Source organism: Echinops telfairi, unplaced genomic scaffold, assembly GCF_000313985.2.
Source record: "Echinops telfairi isolate 266 unplaced genomic scaffold, ASM31398v2 ScPeMD7_31;HRSCAF=116, whole genome shotgun sequence".
Taxonomy (NCBI): Eukaryota; Metazoa; Chordata; class Mammalia; order Afrosoricida; family Tenrecidae; genus Echinops; species Echinops telfairi.
In genome coordinates this window covers 56,232,064-56,253,624 of record NW_022103928.1, presented here as the reverse complement: position 1 = coordinate 56,253,624, position 21,561 = coordinate 56,232,064, and the positions used below count along the sequence as shown (strand labels likewise).

Below are 21,561 nucleotides of genomic sequence, written 5' to 3'. Positions count from 1 at the left end.
ATACACGCATACAGTAGCTCAGAGCATACACGCATACAGTAGCTCAGAGAGGCAGCTGCAAGCATCAAACAGAGCGAGTCTGGATAAGGATGCAAAGCAGGAAAGGGGTGTGAATGGGGACATGCATCCCTACACTGGCCAGAAGCCACGCAGCTCACGGCTTCACCACTTACAAAAACCTATGCTCTTTTAGAGCTGGAAAGGATCGCCCAGCGATCCTTGCTTTACTGATGGAGAAGCAGAAACTCAGGGAGAGAGTAACTTGTCCCAATGGAAGCAGATCTGGGAAAGACTCTCATGCTCCTGACACTAGAGCCATTGCACGGCTCTGCCTTCTAAGGAAACATATTGGTAGCAGCCAGGCCACGGAATTTCCAAGTCCGCGGTCGGTCTCCTGCTACTGAACTGATCTCCTGGAGGACAGTGCAAGCTCTGTAGTTCTAGTTCAAGGTTGCCTCCCCGGCGCCCCTGTTCTTGTTCCCATCTCCTTTCTTGCCCTACGGTGACAGGCTAACTCTTGTGTGGCTCTCAACTCTTACTGTCCTCTCGCCCCACGACTGGATGTGAATCGAGCCGCAGGGTTTGATCTCTGCGGACTTCCCTTCCTGTGTGTCCCCTCAGATCATGCGTGGCCAACAGCCATCTCAAGGGAGAGGTAGCCCATGCCTCCCTCCCTCCCCACATCAACCTCTGATGATGAAGACTGCCCAGACAGTTAGGAGATCCACGAGGAACAGCAGTCACCTATCACCTTGTAAAGTCCTACCACATTGTCAGTAATATGCTGGCCAATTTACATACATTGTCTCCTTTAATCACTACAAAATCCTATAAATCGCGAGTTACTGTCTTCAGTTTATATGCCGACAAGGACGCTGAGACTTTAAGAGGTCAATGATGTACTTAAGCAGTTACGTAGTAAAACTGAGTTTCACACTCACCCCAATCCCAGGATTTTGATAAGTAAGCACACAATCTTTCATTCTCATTGGTAGAGAGATAAGAGTATGTTAGCTCAAGTTAAGGAAGGATCTTTCTAGAAAATCCCATCCCTGGTGGCGTAGTCAGTTATGTGCAATGAGCTGCTAGTTGCGTGGTCCGCAGTTCTAATCCATCGATTGCTCCAAGGGAGAAAGAGGAGGCTGTCTGCTCTGGTAGAGGTTATTAGTCTTGGAAACTTAAAGGGGCAGCTCTCCTCTGTCTTATGGGGTGTCTCCGAGTTGGAATGAACTCAGTGGCAGTGGGTTCTAGCTAAAACCCATCACTAAGATAGACTACCTTTGTACCTTTAAAGACATCACCTTTCTCACATACACCCCAGAGCTTCTCCGCCTTCCTCATGGAGAAGAGATGGATCCAGGGGAAAGGTTGGAATTCCCCCTAAATGTAAACGTGTGCACTAAACAGGCAGAAGAATTGAATTATTCCTTACTCAGAAGGGGCCCTACCTCCACCTGTAGACTGCTTTTGGGAAAGCTCCAGGAAGCTCCTGTTAACTAATCATGACTTTCTTAAAAGAGAGAGAGAAAAAGTCACACGGAGGGGAAATGATTCTTCCTGTCTGTTTCTTTGTCAGTGAGTGTAGGAAGGAACAGGTCAAATAAACATGAAAGGAAGTATCTTCTAAGTACAGATATAACGATGACTACATAGACAACAACCCAAACCAAACCTACTGCCATTGAGATGGTGCCGACCCTACACAACAGGGTAGAACTGCCCTGGGGGCTGCGAGCTGAAGCTCTTTATGAGAGTGGAAAGTCTTGTCTTTCTCCTGTGGAGCGGCTGGTGGTTTCGAACCGCTGACCTTGCCATTCGCAACCCAACGTGGAACTGTTACGCCACCAGGGCTCCTTATGCATGTATATCTACACACATGTAAACCTATGTGTGTGTATGTTTACTAAAAAGCACCCTCATTTTGTCTCAGCAGATGTCAATAATCTGCCAACCTATTTGGCATTTACCTAATGGCCAGCTAGTTGCTAGCTAATGAGCTGGGCTCTAAGGATGTTGCAATGACTGAGATGCTCTTGCTGAAGCAGCTCTCCGGCTACAAATGAGATGTTACCTTACACCCAGGAGTCCATAGATACAGAGTGCTGAGAAGGAAACACATTTTACTGTCTAAGTTTTTGTTCTCAGTTCCAAGGAATTTGTCACGGTATGACTAGTGGATATTTTATAACATACATATTACTATTATTACTCAGCATGGCTCATCTTACCTTGATCTTTCAGTGGGACTGATAAAGAATTCTGCATTATGAAGGATTTGACTTGAATAGTACCTTTCCTAAAAATAATCAAGGACAAATAATAATTAGCAAATGTTTGAGATGCCAGGTTAATGGATAGTAAAAGACATTTCTTTACTACAATTTTTAAGCTGCTTGTGGGTCTAATTTTTAAGTCTTTCTATTTATAACAATATGAACAATAAGAAATGAGTCGAGCTATTCAAATACTTCTTGTTGTCTTTGCATCTTTCTCCACAGGATTTTACGGTATCTCCGGAAATGGCTTTGTATCAGGATGCAATGACATTTTGCCAGTGGACCTTACCTGCATCTCTGCCTTCAAAGAATGAGGAAAACATGCAATGAGGCAAACCCGTTTCCCCCAAAATTCCCTGCTTGAGAATTAGGTTTCCAATAGTCTGTTTAGGATGAAATAATGGAAATGTTTAAGGAATATGATAAAAGGTAATGCACGAATCATACCGTCACCTGATGAAATACAGCGTGGTCATTCAAGGTCATCGTGCAGAGTGTATAGCACTGTGACACTGTTGAAAATACAGTGCATTGGATACACACACCACATAGCCCCCACACGAGGGTTACAGCTACACACAAAGGAGGGGAAAGTCACAGCACAACTAGAATGCTCATTGTCACTGGGCTGGCTGTCGGAATGCACTGCTGTTGGGTGCTGTCACATTGATCTTGACTCACTGTCACCTTGGATGGCAGAGTCATGCTGGCCCGAGCAGATCACTAGGACATTTGTCCTGAGGAGTAGCTGGTGGGTTTGAACCCCTGACCTTTTGGCTAGTGGCTGAGGGCCGATGGAATTAATGGTGTTCCCCAGCGCCCTCCCCCAATTTTAACTATCTTCCAAATTGCCTGTGAACCCCGAGGGCGTACTGGGCTACACAGTGGGCTGCTAACTGCAAGGTCTGCAGTTCGAAACCAGTGGGCACTCCAAGAAAGACAGGGCTTTCAACTCCCGAGTGCAGTCAACAGTTTTGGAAAACTCACAGGAGCAGTTCTACCCCGTCCTATGGGGTCACTGTGAGTCAGCATGGGCTCTATGGCAGGGAGTTTGATTTTACTTTTTTTTTTGGACACCAGGTTACAAAAGACTGGTTTCTAATAAGAGGAAAGGAGTGAGGAGAGCCATATCATGTCATGCCGGGAGGAAGGGCCTTGGTGGAGAATCCCAGTTCCGGAGGAGAGAGTAGCAAACACAATGACAGGGTTCCCCAGGCGGGTTCCCCTGGGTTCTAACTAGCTCAGGCAAGCGAGGAAATGACCCAGGGGCAAGGAAAAATCCCGTGTTCTATACTCACACCAGGCTCTGAATAGTGCCTGTTCCCATTATCCTGACTGAACAACCCTGTAATGCACAAGGCAACGGGTCGTGGACACAGAAGGTCTTGTCTTGACTGCTGGCGTTGTTTCACTCAACAAGTCTTACAAGCAAAACCCAAAGGACGATCTTAACTGTGCACTAGAACAAAGCTCAAGAAGATTTGTAGAAAAATGTTTTTTACAAAATCTACCACCCAACGAAGTTCATAATGTCTCTCTTGCAATAATAATGATTAAGCAAGAAAAGCAAGAAATGTGACTCTCAGTTAGATATGTAATGAACCAAAATTGATCCCAAACTGATACAGATGTTAAAACAAGCATGTACAGACAGTGGGTGTAGAATGCTATTTTGAAGTTTAAAGAGTGCAAAGGTAAACAAGATAACATAGACCCTAATAAAGCCACCAGAGTTGAAACTACAATGAAGACCATGAAAACTACCCTGGAATGGATTGGTGTCATAATAAATATGCATCACTGAGAAAACACTAGTTCCCGGAAGGTGTTGCAGCAGAAACTCTCCAGAACGAAGCGCAGTGTCGGTGACCGTTCAGCCCTCTCACACACTCGTGATGGGGAGGGGAGGAACGGAAGGGTCCAAGAATCACAGGAAGAAACAAGGGCAGACTTTTCCCCCAAATGGGGTGAGCTATACACAGACGGATGCAAAATGCCCAGCGCAACCAAAGCACAAGAAGCATGAAGAAACTGCAGCAAGGGACGCTAGGAGAGGACTGCTCCAGGCCCCTGATGAAAGAAAATCCCAGACAGTTGGGGAACAGCAACAGAACACACGGCAGGAGACTGCCTCGGACGACCACAGACGTCTCGTTGGAAACAATGCAACTTGAGAAGATCATGGGACAACATTTTTAAAGAAAGAAAGAAGAAAAAAGCAGTAACAACAATAGCAAAACACCCAACCCCACAACAGTTGTCAATCTAGACTTCTATGCCCAGAAAAAGAAAAAAGACAGACAAAATGAAGATGGTTTTGTACAGACACAGCGGAAAGACTTCATCACGAGCCCAGCACAATATAAGAAACGTGAAAGGCTATTTCTTCAGACAGAGTATATGTGATATGAGCAGGTAGTAATACAGATCGCTATAGAGAATGAATACTGGGAATTAGAACTACATGGAAAGTATACAACTTATTTTTCTTAATGTTTAAATTTCTTTACCTGATTAACTATTTAAATAAATAATAACAACGTGATATGGGGGCTTATCACATAGGTAAAAGAGAAATGTGTGGCAACAACAAGATACATACAGGTGGATGAAATTGCAAAGCGAAGTCAGTAGAGGAAGGGCAGTCTCTCCAAGAGACACTGAGGTGATCGGACACATTTGCCAAAATAAAAATAAAAAGCCAAAGCCAAATCAAAACAAAAGCCAGCCCAACATACAGCAAAAACAAGCGAGCGAAAGGCTGAGCCCTACGTCACAGCATACATGACACGACTGCAACAAGTTCCTGGGGAACTCCGTGATCGTCTCACTGCATTTTTCGATGACAAGTCCCCTTGCATAAACACATATTCAAAAATGTCCTCAAAGAAACCACGTTGACCTGCCTTAAGCAAAGTCATCTTAGCAAAAGCACATGCCAAGAAGTGGACTGTTAAGAAGGTTTACTCTTCAAACGGCGACACGGTTCAGAAAAGGAAAGGACAACCACAGTGATGGAGAACATGCTTGTAAATAGTGTCCATGATTTAAAAAAAAAAACTGCATCCAGAATAAAGAGAGGACTTGTAAAACTCACTAAGAAAATAAACCACCCAATTACGAAATAGGCCAAGGATGTGAACAGACACTTCACAAAAACAGACACAGCGCACAAAGGAAGACATGAGAAGGTGCTCAAGATTGTATGTTATTTGGGAAATGCAAATTAAAATGAGGGTTATCATTAGGTACCCATTAGAACAAAACAAAAATAGCGGCAAAAAACTAACTATACTAAGTGTTGATGAGGATTACACACTGTTAAACCCCCCCAAACACATTCCTATAGGTAGAGTTGAATTCACAGTGACATGACAGGACAGAGTCCAATGGTCTCAAAGGTTTCCAAGGTGATCCATCTTTACAGAAGCAGACTGCAGCATCTTTCTCCCTTGGAGCAGCTGCTGGGGTTAAACCTCTGACCTCTTGGTGAATAGCTGAGTGCTGAACCACTGCCCCACCAAGACTCACTATACATTGCTAAGAGAAATGTACATGGTACAAACATTTTGAAAAACAGTTTGGCATTTTCTTAAGAAGTTAAAGATGTACTTACCATATGATCTGGCTAATCCCGTGCTGGAGATTAGTCTTAAGGGAAGAGCAAGCATATAGCCATACAAACACTTACACCAAAGATAGTCATAGCAGCTTTATGTGTAGTAACCCCGAATCAGAAACAACTCAAATGTCTATCAATAGGTGCATGGATAAATAAGCCATACCCATACAATACACTACTATTAGGCAATGTAAAAGATCAAACTATCGATCCACACTGCACTCTGAATGAATCTGAACTACATTATACTCTAAGGGAGATGCCAGGTGTAAAAAGAGTTCATAGTGTGTGATCCCACTTCTATCATATTTTAGAAGAATGTGAACTATCCAGAAACTCTATAGAAATCAAGACAATAGCTGCCTGGGGTCAGGGAGACAAGGAGGGCTGAAAGGAAGAGATGGGAATAAGCACACGGAGCAGACAGACATCGATCCATTAGAGATAAAGGATACGAGAGATAATGTTGATTGTGCTAATGGTTTCTAGGATGTACACACATATCAGAAGTTATCACGTTGCACTTTAATAGTGTGCAATTTCCTGAAAGTCAATATAGTACAGCTGTTAAAAAGTCAAAGGCAATATTGGGGAGAAAATTGAACACTTACAATCGGCATATTAAAAAAAAAGAAAGAAGAAAAAAAAAAAACCCTCACTTACATTGAACTGATTATGACTCCTAGTGACCCCATAGGGCAGGGTAGAACTGCCCCCTTGGGTTTCTGAGACTGTAACTTTTCTTCTTTTTTTTTTAACAAGAGTAGAAAGCCTCATCTCTCTCTCTCTCTTGAGGAGCTGCTAGTGGTTTTGAACTTCTGATCTTGTGGTATGCAGCCTATTTTGTAACCCACTGTTCCTCCAATAGGCATATAGAACCCATTCATTTATTAACCAAGTACTGACTTTGAGGTGCTACTGTGTACTCTGGATACAGTAAAGGCATATTAGATATGAATCTTACTGTCTGATATGAAATAAATTCCAGTGTCTCCCACGGGATGGCTAGTGGGTTTGAACCACCAACCTTGCAGTTAGCAGTTCAGCACTTACCCTACAGGGCAGCCAGCACTCCTTAAGAAGAATGAGAAAACACTCCACCACAGAAATTAGCAAATGACTTTAAACTAGTAATTTTTAGATTGTTCAACCACACTAATATAGAAATACAAAATTTAATATAAAATTACTTGGCCTGTTAATTAGCAATAAAAAAGCCCCTAACACTAGGCAAAGTCTGAGGAAAAGTGTATACTCATTTACTACGTGTAGGAGTATAACTGATACAAACTCCTTGGGGAGTACTTTTGCAATAAATATTTTGAGCCTTTATTTAGGTAAAATACACATAACAAAGTGTTTGCCAGTTTAATAATTTCTGCATGTATAATTCAGTGATATCCCATGATAGTCTACATATTGTACACTATCATTATCCCCTTCTCAATTATTCCAATTATCCTACCACCATGAACACAGAACTCCGGGCTGCCTGTATAATCATTCCCTCTTTCCCCTTCCCTTTCGGCCCTGATAACCACTAAAATGGTCTGGTTTCTATCTACTTGCCTGATTTATGTAACTGAGGTCACTCAGTAATGGTCTCTTCTGCGACTGTGGTGCAGTGAATTATTTGATCGGGCTCGTTCAGACACAGTCTCCGCAACGCTCACCAAACGAGTGGGTGGGAACCAGGCAAGTAGGATATAGACAGCTCTAACAATGGGATCGGTCAACTCTGCCATCCTGCTAGATGTAAACTGAGCACATCAGAGGCAGCGATGGGGGCATTCACTACCATCCAGAAAGAGGAGTCAGAAGTGGGGCGTGTCTTCTTGCATGCTGCACCCCTTGATCCAGAAGTCAGAGCTGGGACACCAGAGAAGTGGCAGAGGAGAGGTGGCATGACCAAGAGCTGGAGCAGTGGGCTTCGTGGCCCATGGAGGGGGTACGGCAGAGTAACTTTGCCCAACAGGTTCCCTTGCTGGAGTGAGGTGCCTCCAGGCACGAAGTCTAGGAATTACGTTTGCTGACCCATGGCCGTTAGAGCTAAGCACCTGCAGGCTAAGGACAGGGCCAGGCAGAGGCCAAAGGACCACATTCCTGAGAGGCCAAGGACCAGAGAGTGGGCTGGCTCTGGGCATGGCTGAACAGAAGCCCTACAACAAAACTAAAGGACTGTATCCCAAATATTTCTGATCCCGAACTGTAATCTGTTAGCTTCCCCGATCGTTCTGAGCGTTGTGTGAGAGTTGTATGTGTCCATTTTAATGGATTACATAGAAGCAGGGTGCCTTGGGCGGGACTGTTGGTGTCAACATTGGTAAAGCAGAAATGACGGCCGAGGTATGTCTTGGGCTGACATCTCCTTCCACCTAGTTAAGTCAGACATCACACAGAGCCCTCATGCCACTACCACAGTTACTGACTCATTCCTCTCAGCATGATGTTTTTCAGTTTCATGCATGTTGTATCAGGATTTCATTCCTCTGTGGCTGAGGGAGAGTCAGTGTACTTGATTGTGGTGCTGGTGAAGAATACTGACAGTACAAACAAATCGGGCTTGGAAGAAGTTCGGCCGGAGTGTTCCTTAGAAGCAAGGATGGCGAGACTTTGTCTTACAGACTTTGGGCAGGTTGTCAGGAGAGACCAGTCTCTGGAGGACATCCTGTTTGTAAAGTAGAGGGACAGTATAAAAGAGGAAGTCCATCTCAACAAGATGGACTGACAACCATGGCTGCAACAAACAACAGGCTCAAGCTTAGGAGCAATTGTGAGGATGGCGCAGGACCAGACAGTGTTCCGTGCCATTGTGCACAGGGCTATTATGGGTCTGATCCAACTCGATGGCATCTAGCAACAATAACAGCTATGACTGAGGAAAAGTCCACTGTATGTATACATAAGGGGCTTCAAAAAGTCTGTGGAAATTCCATTATATTTTTTTAACATTTTATTAGGGGCTCATACAACTGTTATCCCAATCCATACACACATCAATTGTGTAAAGCGCATTTGTACATCGTTTCTCAAAACATTTTCTCTCCATTTAAACCCCCGACATTAGGTCCTCATTTTTCCCCTCCCTCCCCGCTCCCCCCTCCCACATGAGCCCTTGATAGTTTATAAATGGGTATTTTGTCATATCTTGCCCTGTCCGACGTCTCCCTTCATCCACTTTTCGGTTGTCTGTCCCCCAGGGAGGAGGTCACACACAGTTCCATGTAATCGGTTCCCTCTTTGCTACCCATTCTCCCTTTACCCTCCCTGTTTTGCCACTCACACCACTGGTCCTATAGGGCTCATCCGTCCTGGATTCCCTGTATTTTCAGTTCCCATCTGTACCAGTGTACCTCCTCTGGTCTAGCCAGACTTGCAATATCGAATTCGAGTCATGGTAGTGGGAGCGGGGAGGAAACATTATCTTTTAATTTTTACACAAATTTATGAAGCCCCCTTGTGCTATGTTTTGCTTATCCATTCATTTGTTGGTGGACATTGGGATTATTTCCACTTTTCAGATATCATGAATAATGCTATAATGAGCAGTGGCAAATGCGATTCTATTTTCATTCCTTTTAACTCTTTTGAGTTATGGTAGATTTTTATATGAAAGAGATTGGTTACAGAGCAGATTGGTTCATTTAAAAATACCTATGCTAGGGAAAACTAGCAACATTAAATTAGATGATTTCTGAGTGGAGGATTCAATAACTATTTACTTTCTTTTTAAAGTTTATATTACTAAGCTTTTTCTTAGTAATGTACTGAAGTTGCTCTGAAGGCATTATTAAAAAATAACAAGGTTTCAAGAATTGACAGAATATCTATTGAAATGTTTCAGCAAGCTGAAGAAGTACTATAAACACTCACTTTTCTATGTCAAAACATTTGGAAGACAGCTACCTGGCCAACTTACTGAAAGAGCTCAATAGTTGTGTGCATGCCAAAGAAAGTTGAGCCAACAGAATGTGAAAATTATGGAACAGATATCACATGCAAGTTAAATTTTGCTGAAGATAATTCAAAAACAGTGACAGGAGTACAGCGACAGCTACCAGAAATTGATATGGATTCAGAAGAGAATGTAACACAAGAGATATCATTGTTTGTGGGGGGAGGTCAGATGCACAGGCATTCCCCCCCTGAGGGCAATCAATTGCCAAACTGCAGTGGGCCCTGCTCCCTGCCTCTGGGGACAATGGACAGGTTCCTGTAGGCGGAGTTTTCAACCTACTGATAATGGTTCCTATGGAGACCCAGAGACCACCCCCTCATTAATGTGTAACCTATAGTGCAGCCCCTACCTGTGACGTATGTCTCTACCTGTAATTACTGGGCTGGCATGCCCCCAAAAGATATACAGAGAACCCTCGTTTATCGCGGTTAATCGGTTCTAGACCCTACCGTGATAAATGAAATTCCGTGAAGTAGGATTCCTTATTTGTAAATCAAATATTTTCGTAGTTAGCGCATAGAGGACATGAAAAAACACCCTTTAGTCACCATTACACTCGTATTACCCAATTTATTAAACGAAAAAGGGAAAATACAGTAAAACATTTTGGATGTTACAATTATCATTTATTATTTATTATATTATTTATGGCATCAAGCATGTACAGTATGAGCCAATCAGTGGCAGTAATGACAGAGCATGCACTGTTACCCAAAAACCGCGATAGAGTGAAGCCACGGAAGTCGAAGCGCCAAGTGGCGAGGGTTCACTGTATAGGTGTGGGTCAGCAATAGAAACGCTCTCCCCCCTGGTTGCGTGCCCAGGTCACTCCCCTCTCTCCCTCATTCCCTTGCCCTCCTTCCCTTCCCCCTCTCTCCACGTGGACCACCAAGCTGGGCTGAGGTGAACAATGCTACCATGTAATGTGTCCAACTGCATTATTGTATCTCTCATGCTCTTGATGACTTTAATATAATACTTATATATCTCAACTGTACAATTGTGCATTACTGAACCCGTGGGTAGTAGTAGCAGCTGGTGGGGGCTGGCTCCCCTTACCCATCCTTCACAATTTAACTTAATACTACAGTTGTTGACATCTGTTAAATATTAACTGAATGCAGAGTATACCAGAGAGATGCTTATTTGTGTTTTATGGACTATGCAAAGGCATCCAACTGTGTGGATCACAACACATCATGGATCACATTGAGAAGAATGGGAATTCCAAAAGACATCTGAACAGAAAAAGGGAACACGGCATGTTTTAAAACCAGGAAAGGTGTTAAGCTGGAATGACATCCTTCCACCATACTTATTCAAGCTGTATGGCAAACAAATAATCCTATTTGGACTGTATGAAGAACTTGGTATTTGGATCGGAGAAAGGCTGATTCACAAACTAAGATTTGTTCATATGCAAGACCAAAATACGCAAGACCACACAACCTTACTTGTTGAAACAAGCAGAGGATTTGAAGATCAAGGGCTGTAGCCTTCAGTATGACTTGCAACTCAATGAAAAACAAAACAAAACAACCCCCAAATTCTTACAACTGGACAAGTTCTTACAATAGACGACACACGGAAAGACAGAAAAAAAGAGTGAAGTTGTGAAGGATTGCATTTTGCTGTGATCAACAACTAATCTTCATGGAAGTAGTTGTAAAGAACCCAAAGGGTTTACATCGGGCAAACCTGCCGCACAAAACGTCTTTCAAACGTGGAAGAACAAAGACGTCAGCAGGACTAAGGTGTGGCGTCAGGAGGACTAAGGTGCGGCGTCAGCAGGACTAAGGTGCGGCTTCAGGAGGACTAAGGTGCGGGTGGTCCAAGCCATGGCATTTCCAATCGCCTCCGGTGCATTTGAAAGTTGGACATGGAATGAGAAGCACCAAGGCATCATGGGTGCATTTGAGTTGTGGTGCTGGTGAAGATTATTGAAAGGACCACAGACGGCTAAAAGGACAAACAAATTTGTCTGGGAAGAAGTGCAGCCAGAGTGCTCCTTGGATTCCACCTCCTGTACTTTGGACATGTTCTCAGGAGCGGCCAGTTCCTGGAGAAGGACAACGTGCTTGGCCGGGGGAGGGGGAGCAAAAAGGGGGAAGGTCTCAACAAGGTGGACTGACGCGATGGCCGCAACCCGGGCACAAACAGAACAATTGTGAGGATGGCACGACCGGGCAATAGTTTGGTCTGCTGTATTTTGGGTCAGTATGAATCAGAACCAACTTGAACCATCAAGAACCAACAAGAACCATCAACATCCTAACAACAAGACAAGTTTCCCCAATGAAAAGATATATGACCTTTGTTTAATATTAAGACAATAATAAAATGTTTTTATTTTAATTGCTTTGGAATACTGTATTTCAAAAGGAGTATCCTTATCAAAACAAGTTTTATAGTCTCACCAATATCTTGATAGCTAAAATAGAAAATTCACTCAATAATAAAGACTGCGAAGAATAATAAGTAGAACATTCTATCAAAAAGGAAGAAAAAACAAGGAATGTAATAGCTAATGCCATCAATTACTGTAAGATCTAATACAATATGCGTTATAAAACATCTTCATATGCTAACTCTTACTTTTGGTTTACATGCTGAGCTGATGGAAAATGGGCTACTTGGGTAAAGTGACAGCTTCGTTGTATTCGAAAGACCAAACTGTCATTATTTCCAGTTGAGGAAACCTTAGAGAATCACAGGAGGTCATCTGCTCTTTGCTCAAGGAACGTATTAATGCTCACCGTGATGTGGGCATGTGTGTAAATCTATGCCCCGGTGTGTGCCAGTGTGCGAATGTGAGCACCAGCCACAGAAGGGAAATGTGCATGTCAATCTAGCTTATTTCCAGGGACTTACATCCTCGGAGATAAACACGTCATTCATCACCAGACTGACACGCTGCCATTCAGACAAATGTCATGATATGATAAATGACAGGGAAATTTGAAGCATATATATATAGATAGAGAGAGAGAGAGAGAGAGAGAGACTTTTGATGTCTTACTCAGGTGACTTGTAAGACTTCTCTGTATACTGAGATAATGTTATTAACTCCTTGTTGACTGGGCCGAGTCCACTGAAGCCGTCGCTTTGTTTTTGTTGTACTGTCATCTGGTGGCTCTTGATTTCAAAGCAAGACAAGGTGACAGTCCCACGGATTTTAAGTCTGAGACCAGAACCAGAGTCACGTGAATCTAGAGATGACAGTTCAGTCATCCCCCCCCCCCCCCCAGAAGGGGGCCATGGCATCGTGGTTATGTGTTGGGCTGTGATCTCCCAGGCCGGCAGTTTGAGAGCACCAGCCTCTCCCAGGGAGCGCGTTGGGGCTTTCCCATCTCGTCAAGCGTTAGAATCTCAGAAACACACAGGGGCAGTTCAGCTCTGTCCTGCAGGGTTGTCTTGAGTCGGAGTGGACTCGGTGTGAGTTTTTGAGGCCAACAAAGTCTGGGAAGCCATGTGCAGACCTGCAAAGGGATTTCCTACCCATGCTCTCGTATCCCCACGTGGAAATCTGCATTGCTGCCATCTTGCAAGTCGTGAAACAGAGACTCACGAAGAGTAGGCACCTTGCCCCCAGCCAAAACCAAACTCACTGCCAACCAGTAGATGCTGCTGCACAGTGCCCCTGGAGGACAGCGTGGAATTGCCCCTGGGGGTTGCCAGGACTAACTCAGGAAGCACGTTTCAACTGGGGGATAGGTTTGCCCTGGGAGCCTAGGGAGCCTTCTGTTAGTCACAGTGGAGCAAAGCCAAGAAATGATCAGTACTTTATATAGGAAAGCATTTTGAACATTTCCAGATCCAAAATCAGCCTGCCAAATAGCGTACAACACATAAAATAACCCTGACACATAAAAGTAGCCCTGCTGGATCCGTGAGTTTAGTGCTGGGTTGCTGACTTACAAGATGGGTGGTTCAAACCCGCTCCTTGGAGAAAGCTGTCTGCCTGCGGCCGGTTCTCGCTGCTCTGCTCCCTCCGTGGTGCTTGTTTAAGGCCTCGCTCTCGACCAACAGCGCCCTCTCAGAGGCTTGCTGCCCATCTTCATAAGCGCCGACAGTGGCACGGTGAGCTTTGGAAAAGTGGGCGACGCCCGTGCAAGGAAGAGGCGCGCACGCTCCGTGGTTGTCACTTATGGAACGGGCTGCTACTTGAAATGGCCAATTCCGTCACTGGCGCAGAGGCAGCAGGAGCTGTGCCGGGAGCATTTTGTTTTCGCTGTCCTGATACTACATCGGCTCACTCAGTCCCTCCATCTTTGTCGTCCTTCTCCGGGCCCCCATGCCCACGTCGTGCAAAGTGCGTTCATGAATTTGTGTGGCCTGTTCTAGAATTTCCTATGAGTCATCCGGTTCTTGTAGGAGGCCTGGTGGCAGCCCGGGCTACGCTTCGGAAAGAGAAGAGGCTGCCTGCTCTGATAACGGTTCACAGGCACAGGGCCCAATACAATTGCCTTCCGAAGTTATACAGCCTTTGCGCATCTCGGCAGATGATTCTTTTCTAAGCTGAGTGGTATTCCATTGTATGAATACAAGACAATTTCTTTATCCACTCACTCACTGATGAGCATCTGAGTGCTGTCAACTTCTCGTTTCCCCGAAGAAGGCTGCTAGAAGCACTCGTGCCCAAGTCTTTGTGTACATACATGTCTTCCCCTCTCTTGCGTAACGATCTGGTAACCATCACTAGCTGGTTTGTTAAATGTTTAATTTTATCAGCAATTGCCAAACCTAACAACTTTCTAAAGTAACTCCACAAGAGTTCATTGATTTTTTTTTTTTTAAATCCACCTCTTCCAGGCAATTGTGGAATTCGTGTTTCCGGGACCTGACATAAGTAAGCTAAGGCATCCAAACACCTTAAAGCTCAGTTTTGCTAAAAAGAACATAAGCTTTGTGGAGGGAGGGTGGGGTGGAAAGGGGGAGCCGATTACAGGGATCTACATATAACCTCCTCCCTGGGGGACGGACAACAGAAAAGTGGGTGAAGGGAGACGTTGGACAGTGTAAGATATAACAAAATAATAATTTATAAATTATAAAGCCATGAGGGAGGTGGTAGCAGGGAGGGAGGGGGATAATTGAGCTGATGCCAGGGGGTTAAGTGGAGAACAAATGTTTTGAGAATGATGAGGGCAATGGATGTACAAATGTGCTTTACACAATTGATGTATGCATGGCTTGTGATAAGAGTTGTATGAGCCCCCAATAAAATTATTTAAAAAAAGAAAAGAACATAAGCTTCAAATACACACAACCTAGCGAATAACAGTACTCATCATTTGCTCAGTAACAATAAAAGCTATTGCATCTCAATCTGCCCTTTGAAGAAAGAAGTAGGAAACACATCAAGTTGGTGCTAAAGGATTAGAGATGTTAAAAGTTAATCTGTAGAGTAAATTGTGATCTACTTAGAAAATGCTTAGTGCTTGGATTGTTGGTGAAAGCTGCATTTATATTTGACAACTTTCTCCCATCCCTAAATGAATACATACTACTAATAAATGCAATCGAGGTGCTGTTTTTAAGTTCACATATTTTGCATGTCAGTCACTGATTGAAGAAAATGTTTTACAACGTCACTCTGGGTTGTTTTTAGACCCTCCAAAACAATTCCTTTTCTACTTGGATTCAGAGAAACGATGGTAGTAGTACTATTTTGCTCTACTTCTTTAGGGCCATTACTATTAAGGCAAACTTTGGATGCTCACCACTGTTCCCAAACCAAAACGAAACTAAAGCTAGACTGGACCATGTTTCCATGCAACCTCAAGTATGCAGTGAGTTACAAAGTAGAAGCTGTAATACAATTAGGCCAACTGTCATCAGACAGTTCATATAGAGAGCGATCTACATCCTAATTTAGCGTGAGTAGCATCTGGGCTGTTAAAAACTTGCAGGCACCAATAATGGCACAGTTGGCCTCTTCCCATCTGAAGCCAAGGAGAATGAAGAAAACTGAAGACTCAAGGTCTAATGGCCCACATGAACCACAGCCTCTTTACTGAGATCAGGAGAAAAACAAACACGTTGCCCAGTGACCAGGACTGATGGCTGCGACTCGGAACACAAGAGATGGTCTTGGTTAGAGTGGATGAAAAATGCAGAACACAATTCCAATTCACAAAAAAGATCAGACTTACGGGTCTGACAGAGATCAAAGGAACCCCTAGATTATTATTACCTGAAGACAACCTTCTAACGGAACTAAAGCCACTCCCAGAAACCGCCTTTCAGCCCCCCAAATAGGCTGCCCATCAAATAAACAGCAAGCCGGAGGAATAAACTCCTCAGAACCATCAACTGTAAGAGACCAAAAAGGGAAACAAGTTACCCAGAGCACAGATGAGACAGGCAGGGGAATGGAATGAATGGGAAGGGGCAGCTGAGGGGGCTGACACCTGCAAGGATGGCAACTTACGCCATGAAACAATGTGAATATGAAATATTGAATGAAAATGAATTTGTTACACAAGCTTTTAACTAGATGAACTGAAGTGGGGAGATGCATGTTTTTTAATGGCAACTTCTCACGGTATGTCTTTAAGACAAGCCAAACTCAAAGTTCCTGCCATCCAGTGGATGCCAACTCACAGTGACCCTATAGGGCAGGGTAGGGCTGCCCCTGTGGGTTTCCAAGACATGAACTCTTGATGGGAGTAAAAAGCCTCATCTTTCTCTCACTAAGACAAGTCACATACGTTTTTTTGTGTACCTGTTTCCATAACTTTTGAAAGCAAGAGATAATAATTCTCAACTAATTTGGCTGTTGAAAGCATTAAATGAAATACTGTGTGCCGAAATCACTTTGTTTATAAAAAAAAAAAAAAGGAGGGGTAGGTATTTCACATGTCAACAAAGTTCCCAAACATTCTTATTTATTACTCTCTTTTATTTTATTACAAAATAAAACAAAAACTAAAAAAGACAACCAAATCCCTAAAATATATTTAAAAGTATAATGAACTATTTCTTATTTGAAGATCTAAGCGTTTGCTCTCAAAGAATGCATGCACCTGCCATTCTTAAAAGTGCTGTATACATGAACTGAGTAGGTTAGTAATATTGGAGATGGCATTTTCCACCAACAATATAAATATGCTAATGAAAATGTGCTCTAGCCTTCACCCTCGACTGCCTTTCCGTTGTTTTCTTTTTTTTTTTTTTTTTTGCCTTTCCGTTGCTTTCAAAGGCATTTTCTTCCCACTCCTGTGGCTCCAACTGCAGCTCATCTTGGCCACTTTGCCATCTCCAAACTCAATGTAGCCTCAAATGTGCTCCTTCCCTGAAGCACCTTTCAAAGTCCGATCTTCCCTCCTGGATTGTCTTTCTGCATCTAGTCTTCCATCTTTCTCATCTGCCCCCAATGCTGCAGCTAGAATAGTCTTTTAATTTTTAAAATTAAATCTTTGACTATATACATAATTTGAATCTTTGGCTATATACATAACATAATGTAGTCAAGTAGTTTTATAGTTTTTTGGGTCTTTTTTTTTTTTTTACTTAAAAATGCACGTATCATGTCTCTGCCCCAGAAGGCAGCCATCTTCAACCCTTAGAGTTGCTTCTTTGAGTATTTATACCTCCTTGGTATATGTTCTTACGTAGGTCTCTTAAGTTAGATACGACAGACTAGTTTGGTTTTCCAGCTTCTAAAAACAGTTTCTTTTGTTCCAAATATCTATGCATTAAAAAATTATATATAGGTATATATACACATATACAAGGGGATATCCCCCAAAATTTGATGCTCATTTGTGTTTGATATGAGGGGGTTAGTGCATTTGAAGGTCATTCCACCAGGTCAGACTGTTAATCAAGCTTTCTATTTAGAGGTTCTGAAAAGATTGCCTAAGAGTGTGTGACAAAAAAAGGCCTGATTTGTGGCAGACGGGAGACTGGTTTTGCCACCACAACACTGCACCTCCTAGTTTTGGGCAAAAAAAATAGCAGGCCTCTCTTGCTCCACGCACCTTACTCACCTGACCTTGCTCTGTGCGACTTCTTTTTATTTCCTCGAATGAAGAGGGACATGAAAGGACAGCGATGTGACAATGTAGAAGAGATGAAGAAAAAAACGAGGTGCTGTCACCCATCCAAACAGGAGTTTTAAAAATGTCTCCAAGAATGGAATCGCAGAATTGACTAATGTATTACGTGTAATGGAGAGTGGTTTGAAGGCAATAAGGTTGTTAGATGAAGAAAAAAACGAGGTGCTGTCACCCATCCAAACAGGAGTTTTAAAAATGTCTCCAAGAATGGAATCGCAGAATTGACTAATGTATTACGTGTAATGGAGAGTGGTTTGAAGGCAATAAGGTTGTTTTGTAAAAAAAAAAAATTTAAATACATAGCTTTGAAAAAAATCCCATTTGGGAGGGGTACCCCTTGCACATATGTACAAGATGACATAAAACAACAATCAACAACAACAACAATAATACACATGGTAAGGACACCTGGTGGTACTGTGGGATAATCTTTGGGCTGCAAATGGGAAGGTTGGTGGTTCAAACCCACCAGGTGTTCTAAGGGAGAAAGATGAAGCTATCTACTTCCATAAATGGTGTCTCAGAAAATCTTTGGAATAATGCTACTCTGTTATAATGGGCCAGAATCACTATTAACCAGTCCATCTACAGAGGAGCCCACCATCAAGTGTCATTGAGTGGATTTCCTTTCATAGGGACCCTCCACAGAGTTTCTGAGATTGAGGTCTTCACAGGGGAAGATAGCCTCATCTTTCTCCTATTGGGAGATGGGTGGGTGGGATACACGCCTAGTGGCTAGCAGTCCAACCCCCAATCCATAGTCTCATGAGGACTTATTGTATATATGGGATGGGATTTCAAAAATTTGTGGAAAATCTTTATTACCTTTCAATTCATTTTTTTCCATGCACTTTCTGAAACCACTCGTGTGTACATATAATTTTTTAAATTACAATATGTTTCAATGGTCTTAGGAAAGGGCAAAAGTTAAAGATGCATTCAGTTCATTATCTTTCCCTGGTAGTTAATGAATAGTCTTTAAAATGCAAATCTAATCATGTTTTTCTTGTCCTACAACTATTTTTTATGGCTCCCTGTTATGATATCCACCCCATAGAGCCAATGGATATTCCAGCCTTTCACTCACTGGTCTTAGTGTTATTAGAACTGCATTTCAGAAGTTGGCCAAACAGGACAGATCTCATATGCCTTGACAATTCTTCACGAATGTTCTTCTCCTCCTTGTCTTGTGTGTTAGTCTGGGTAGACTAGAGAAACACATCCACGGACACACACATGTGTATAAGAAAGAGATTTATATACAGGAGCAATTGAATATTGAGAAAACATCCCAGCCCAGTCCAGATCAAGTCCCTAAGTCTGATATTAGCCCATATGTCCGATATCAATTTATAAAGTCCTCTTCAGACTCACGAAACACATGCAGTGACGCCGAATGCAGAAGATCACAAGCCAGCGGGTGTAAAGTCTTTGGATCCAGTGTCATTGGAAACATCTCAGCGCTGGCAGGGGTCTCTCTGTGGCTTCTTCAGCTTCCGAGGTCTGGTTGTATCCATGTGACTTGTCTTCTACAATGTCTCCCAGGGAGTCACAGAGAGAGAGGTGTCTTCCACCTCCAAGGAGGAAGTACCAGATTTCCCAGAATTCTCAGGAGAAGGCCATGTCCACAGAAGTCTCATTGGCTATCTCCAGAATGACAGCCTGGACTCCACCCCTACACTCTTAATCCTTAAATTGACACCAGATTAGGTGACTACCACATCTTGCCACACAATTCCTACTTGTGTTACCTGCCTTAGCAATTCACAAATGCTGATTGAACTGTCCACTGTCTTCCAGCAGACAATGCCAAATGCCACATTTCTCTTTTTCTTTTCAGAACCTCGTGGTGACTGCTATATAATAGGGCTTAGTAAATACTTACTGAATGAAGAAATGTCAACAATCCTTTAGAAACAAGAGTGCTAGAAATTATTTTACAATACTTGCACAGTTCTTTTTTAGGACTTCTCATACCATTCAAACATTTTAATTTTCAATAGGTATGTTTCTAAAATCGGAGCCTTTCTTTTTTTAATGAATATCCATTTTTAAAATCTGAAGTGATGACTTATTAATTTTGCCATTGCTGTACTTTCTCATATCTGAGAGTGACAGATAATTGACTAAGCTAATTTTCTTAGGAATTGAATTCCTTTCATCGGTATAGCTTGCCTGGGTGTGCTTTTAGAACTGAGCTACTCCTAAAATTCATAAGGTTTTCTTCAGTGGCTAAGTCCTCTGAAGTGGACAGCCTATTCTTTCAAATCCTCACAACATGATAAATGGAGAAAAGTTTGAAGTTGTCATGGAAGCAGCAGTCAAGAGATCAAATGACACCTTGCATTAGGTAAGTTGGCTGCAAAAGATCTCTTTCAAGTGTTGAAAGCGAGGCTGTGACTTGGAAGACTAAGGTATGCTTGACTCAAGCCGTGGTGTTCCCCAGTCGCCTAAGATGCATGTGAAAGCCGGATGTTGGATAAGGAAGACCAAAGTAGAATCGATGGATTTGAAATGTGTGCTGGAAGCGAATACTGACGGTGCCACAGGCGGTGTAACGAACCAACAAATCCATTTTGGAAGAAGGACAGCCAAAATGCCACTTAGAAGCAAAGATGGTGAGGCTTCGTCTCATAAAGCTAGGACACATCATCAGGAGAGACCAGTCCCTGGAGATGGACATCACGCTTGCTAAAGGGGAGGGGCAGTGAAAAAGAGGCAGGGCCTCCATTCCATGGATTGACAGAGGGGCTGCAACAATAGGCTCAAACACAGGGACCCTTGTGAGGATGGTGCAGCACCGGGCAGCGTTTTGATCTGTGGCGCACAGGGTCACTGTGAGGTGGAACCGCAACTCCTAAAAGGATTCTTACAGTATTTAATGTAACTGTAAACAATGTTCTACTCTTAGAATTTCTCTACTTCCAGGTGCCAACCTTAAAATTGTTCTGCTGCCTGCACCCCTTGTTGCAGCCATGGTACCAATCCAACTTGTTGAGGGCCTTCCTCTCTTTCACTGCCCGTCCACTTTACCCAGCAGGATGTCCTTCTCCAGGGACTGGTCTCTCCTGAAAACATGTCTGAAGTAGGTGAGATGAAGTCTTGCCATCCTTGCCTCTAAGGACTGCACTTCTCCCAACCTAACAACAACAGTTCCAGGTGTGTAGGCTTTCCAGCTATTTCTATCCAGTTTTGAGTTCCCTCACACATGGATAACAATAGGCAAACAATGATTTCCAGAGTGGCAAGAATGTACAATAGTATAAGAATAATCAAAGTGAAATCTTTTCTCATTCTACATCTCACCCACTTTCCCTCTAGGACGGTATTTCTGGATATCCTTTCAGAAGTAGTCTCTGTGTTCTCCTTTCTATCCTCTGGCCCCAGACGGGGCCGAGAGCTTCCATACCAGCACGTACAGATCTCCTTCATGCTTTGCAAAGACTGCGGACTATGGCATTGTACATAACCACGATCTAATAACTAGTTACCTGCTGGATGACAATGAGGTTGTTCCCAGTCTGCTGCTCTCACAAACAACGCTGCTCCTGGAGGTCCTGGTACACACACACCTTTGTCCCCTGCGCACGTCTGTCGGTACAGGAGAGCAAGGCACTTCTGGCTGACTTAAAATCTTGATGA

At 43.2% G+C, this 21,561-nt stretch overlaps 1 protein-coding gene across 2 annotated transcripts in view; it reads right to left on the bottom strand.

Moving 5' to 3' along the window:
• Positions 1–21,561, bottom strand: part of ZNF438 (zinc finger protein 438) — a 185,027-nt gene that overhangs the window by 31,162 nt on the left and 132,304 nt on the right. For both annotated transcript variants that reach the window (XM_045290102.1, XM_045290101.1), the window contains one exon: positions 2,229–2,296. In XM_045290102.1, the coding sequence (XP_045146037.1) occupies positions 2,229–2,265 (37 nt within the window). In that variant the 5' untranslated portion in view covers positions 2,266–2,296. The remainder of the gene's footprint in view (positions 1–2,228; positions 2,297–21,561) is intronic.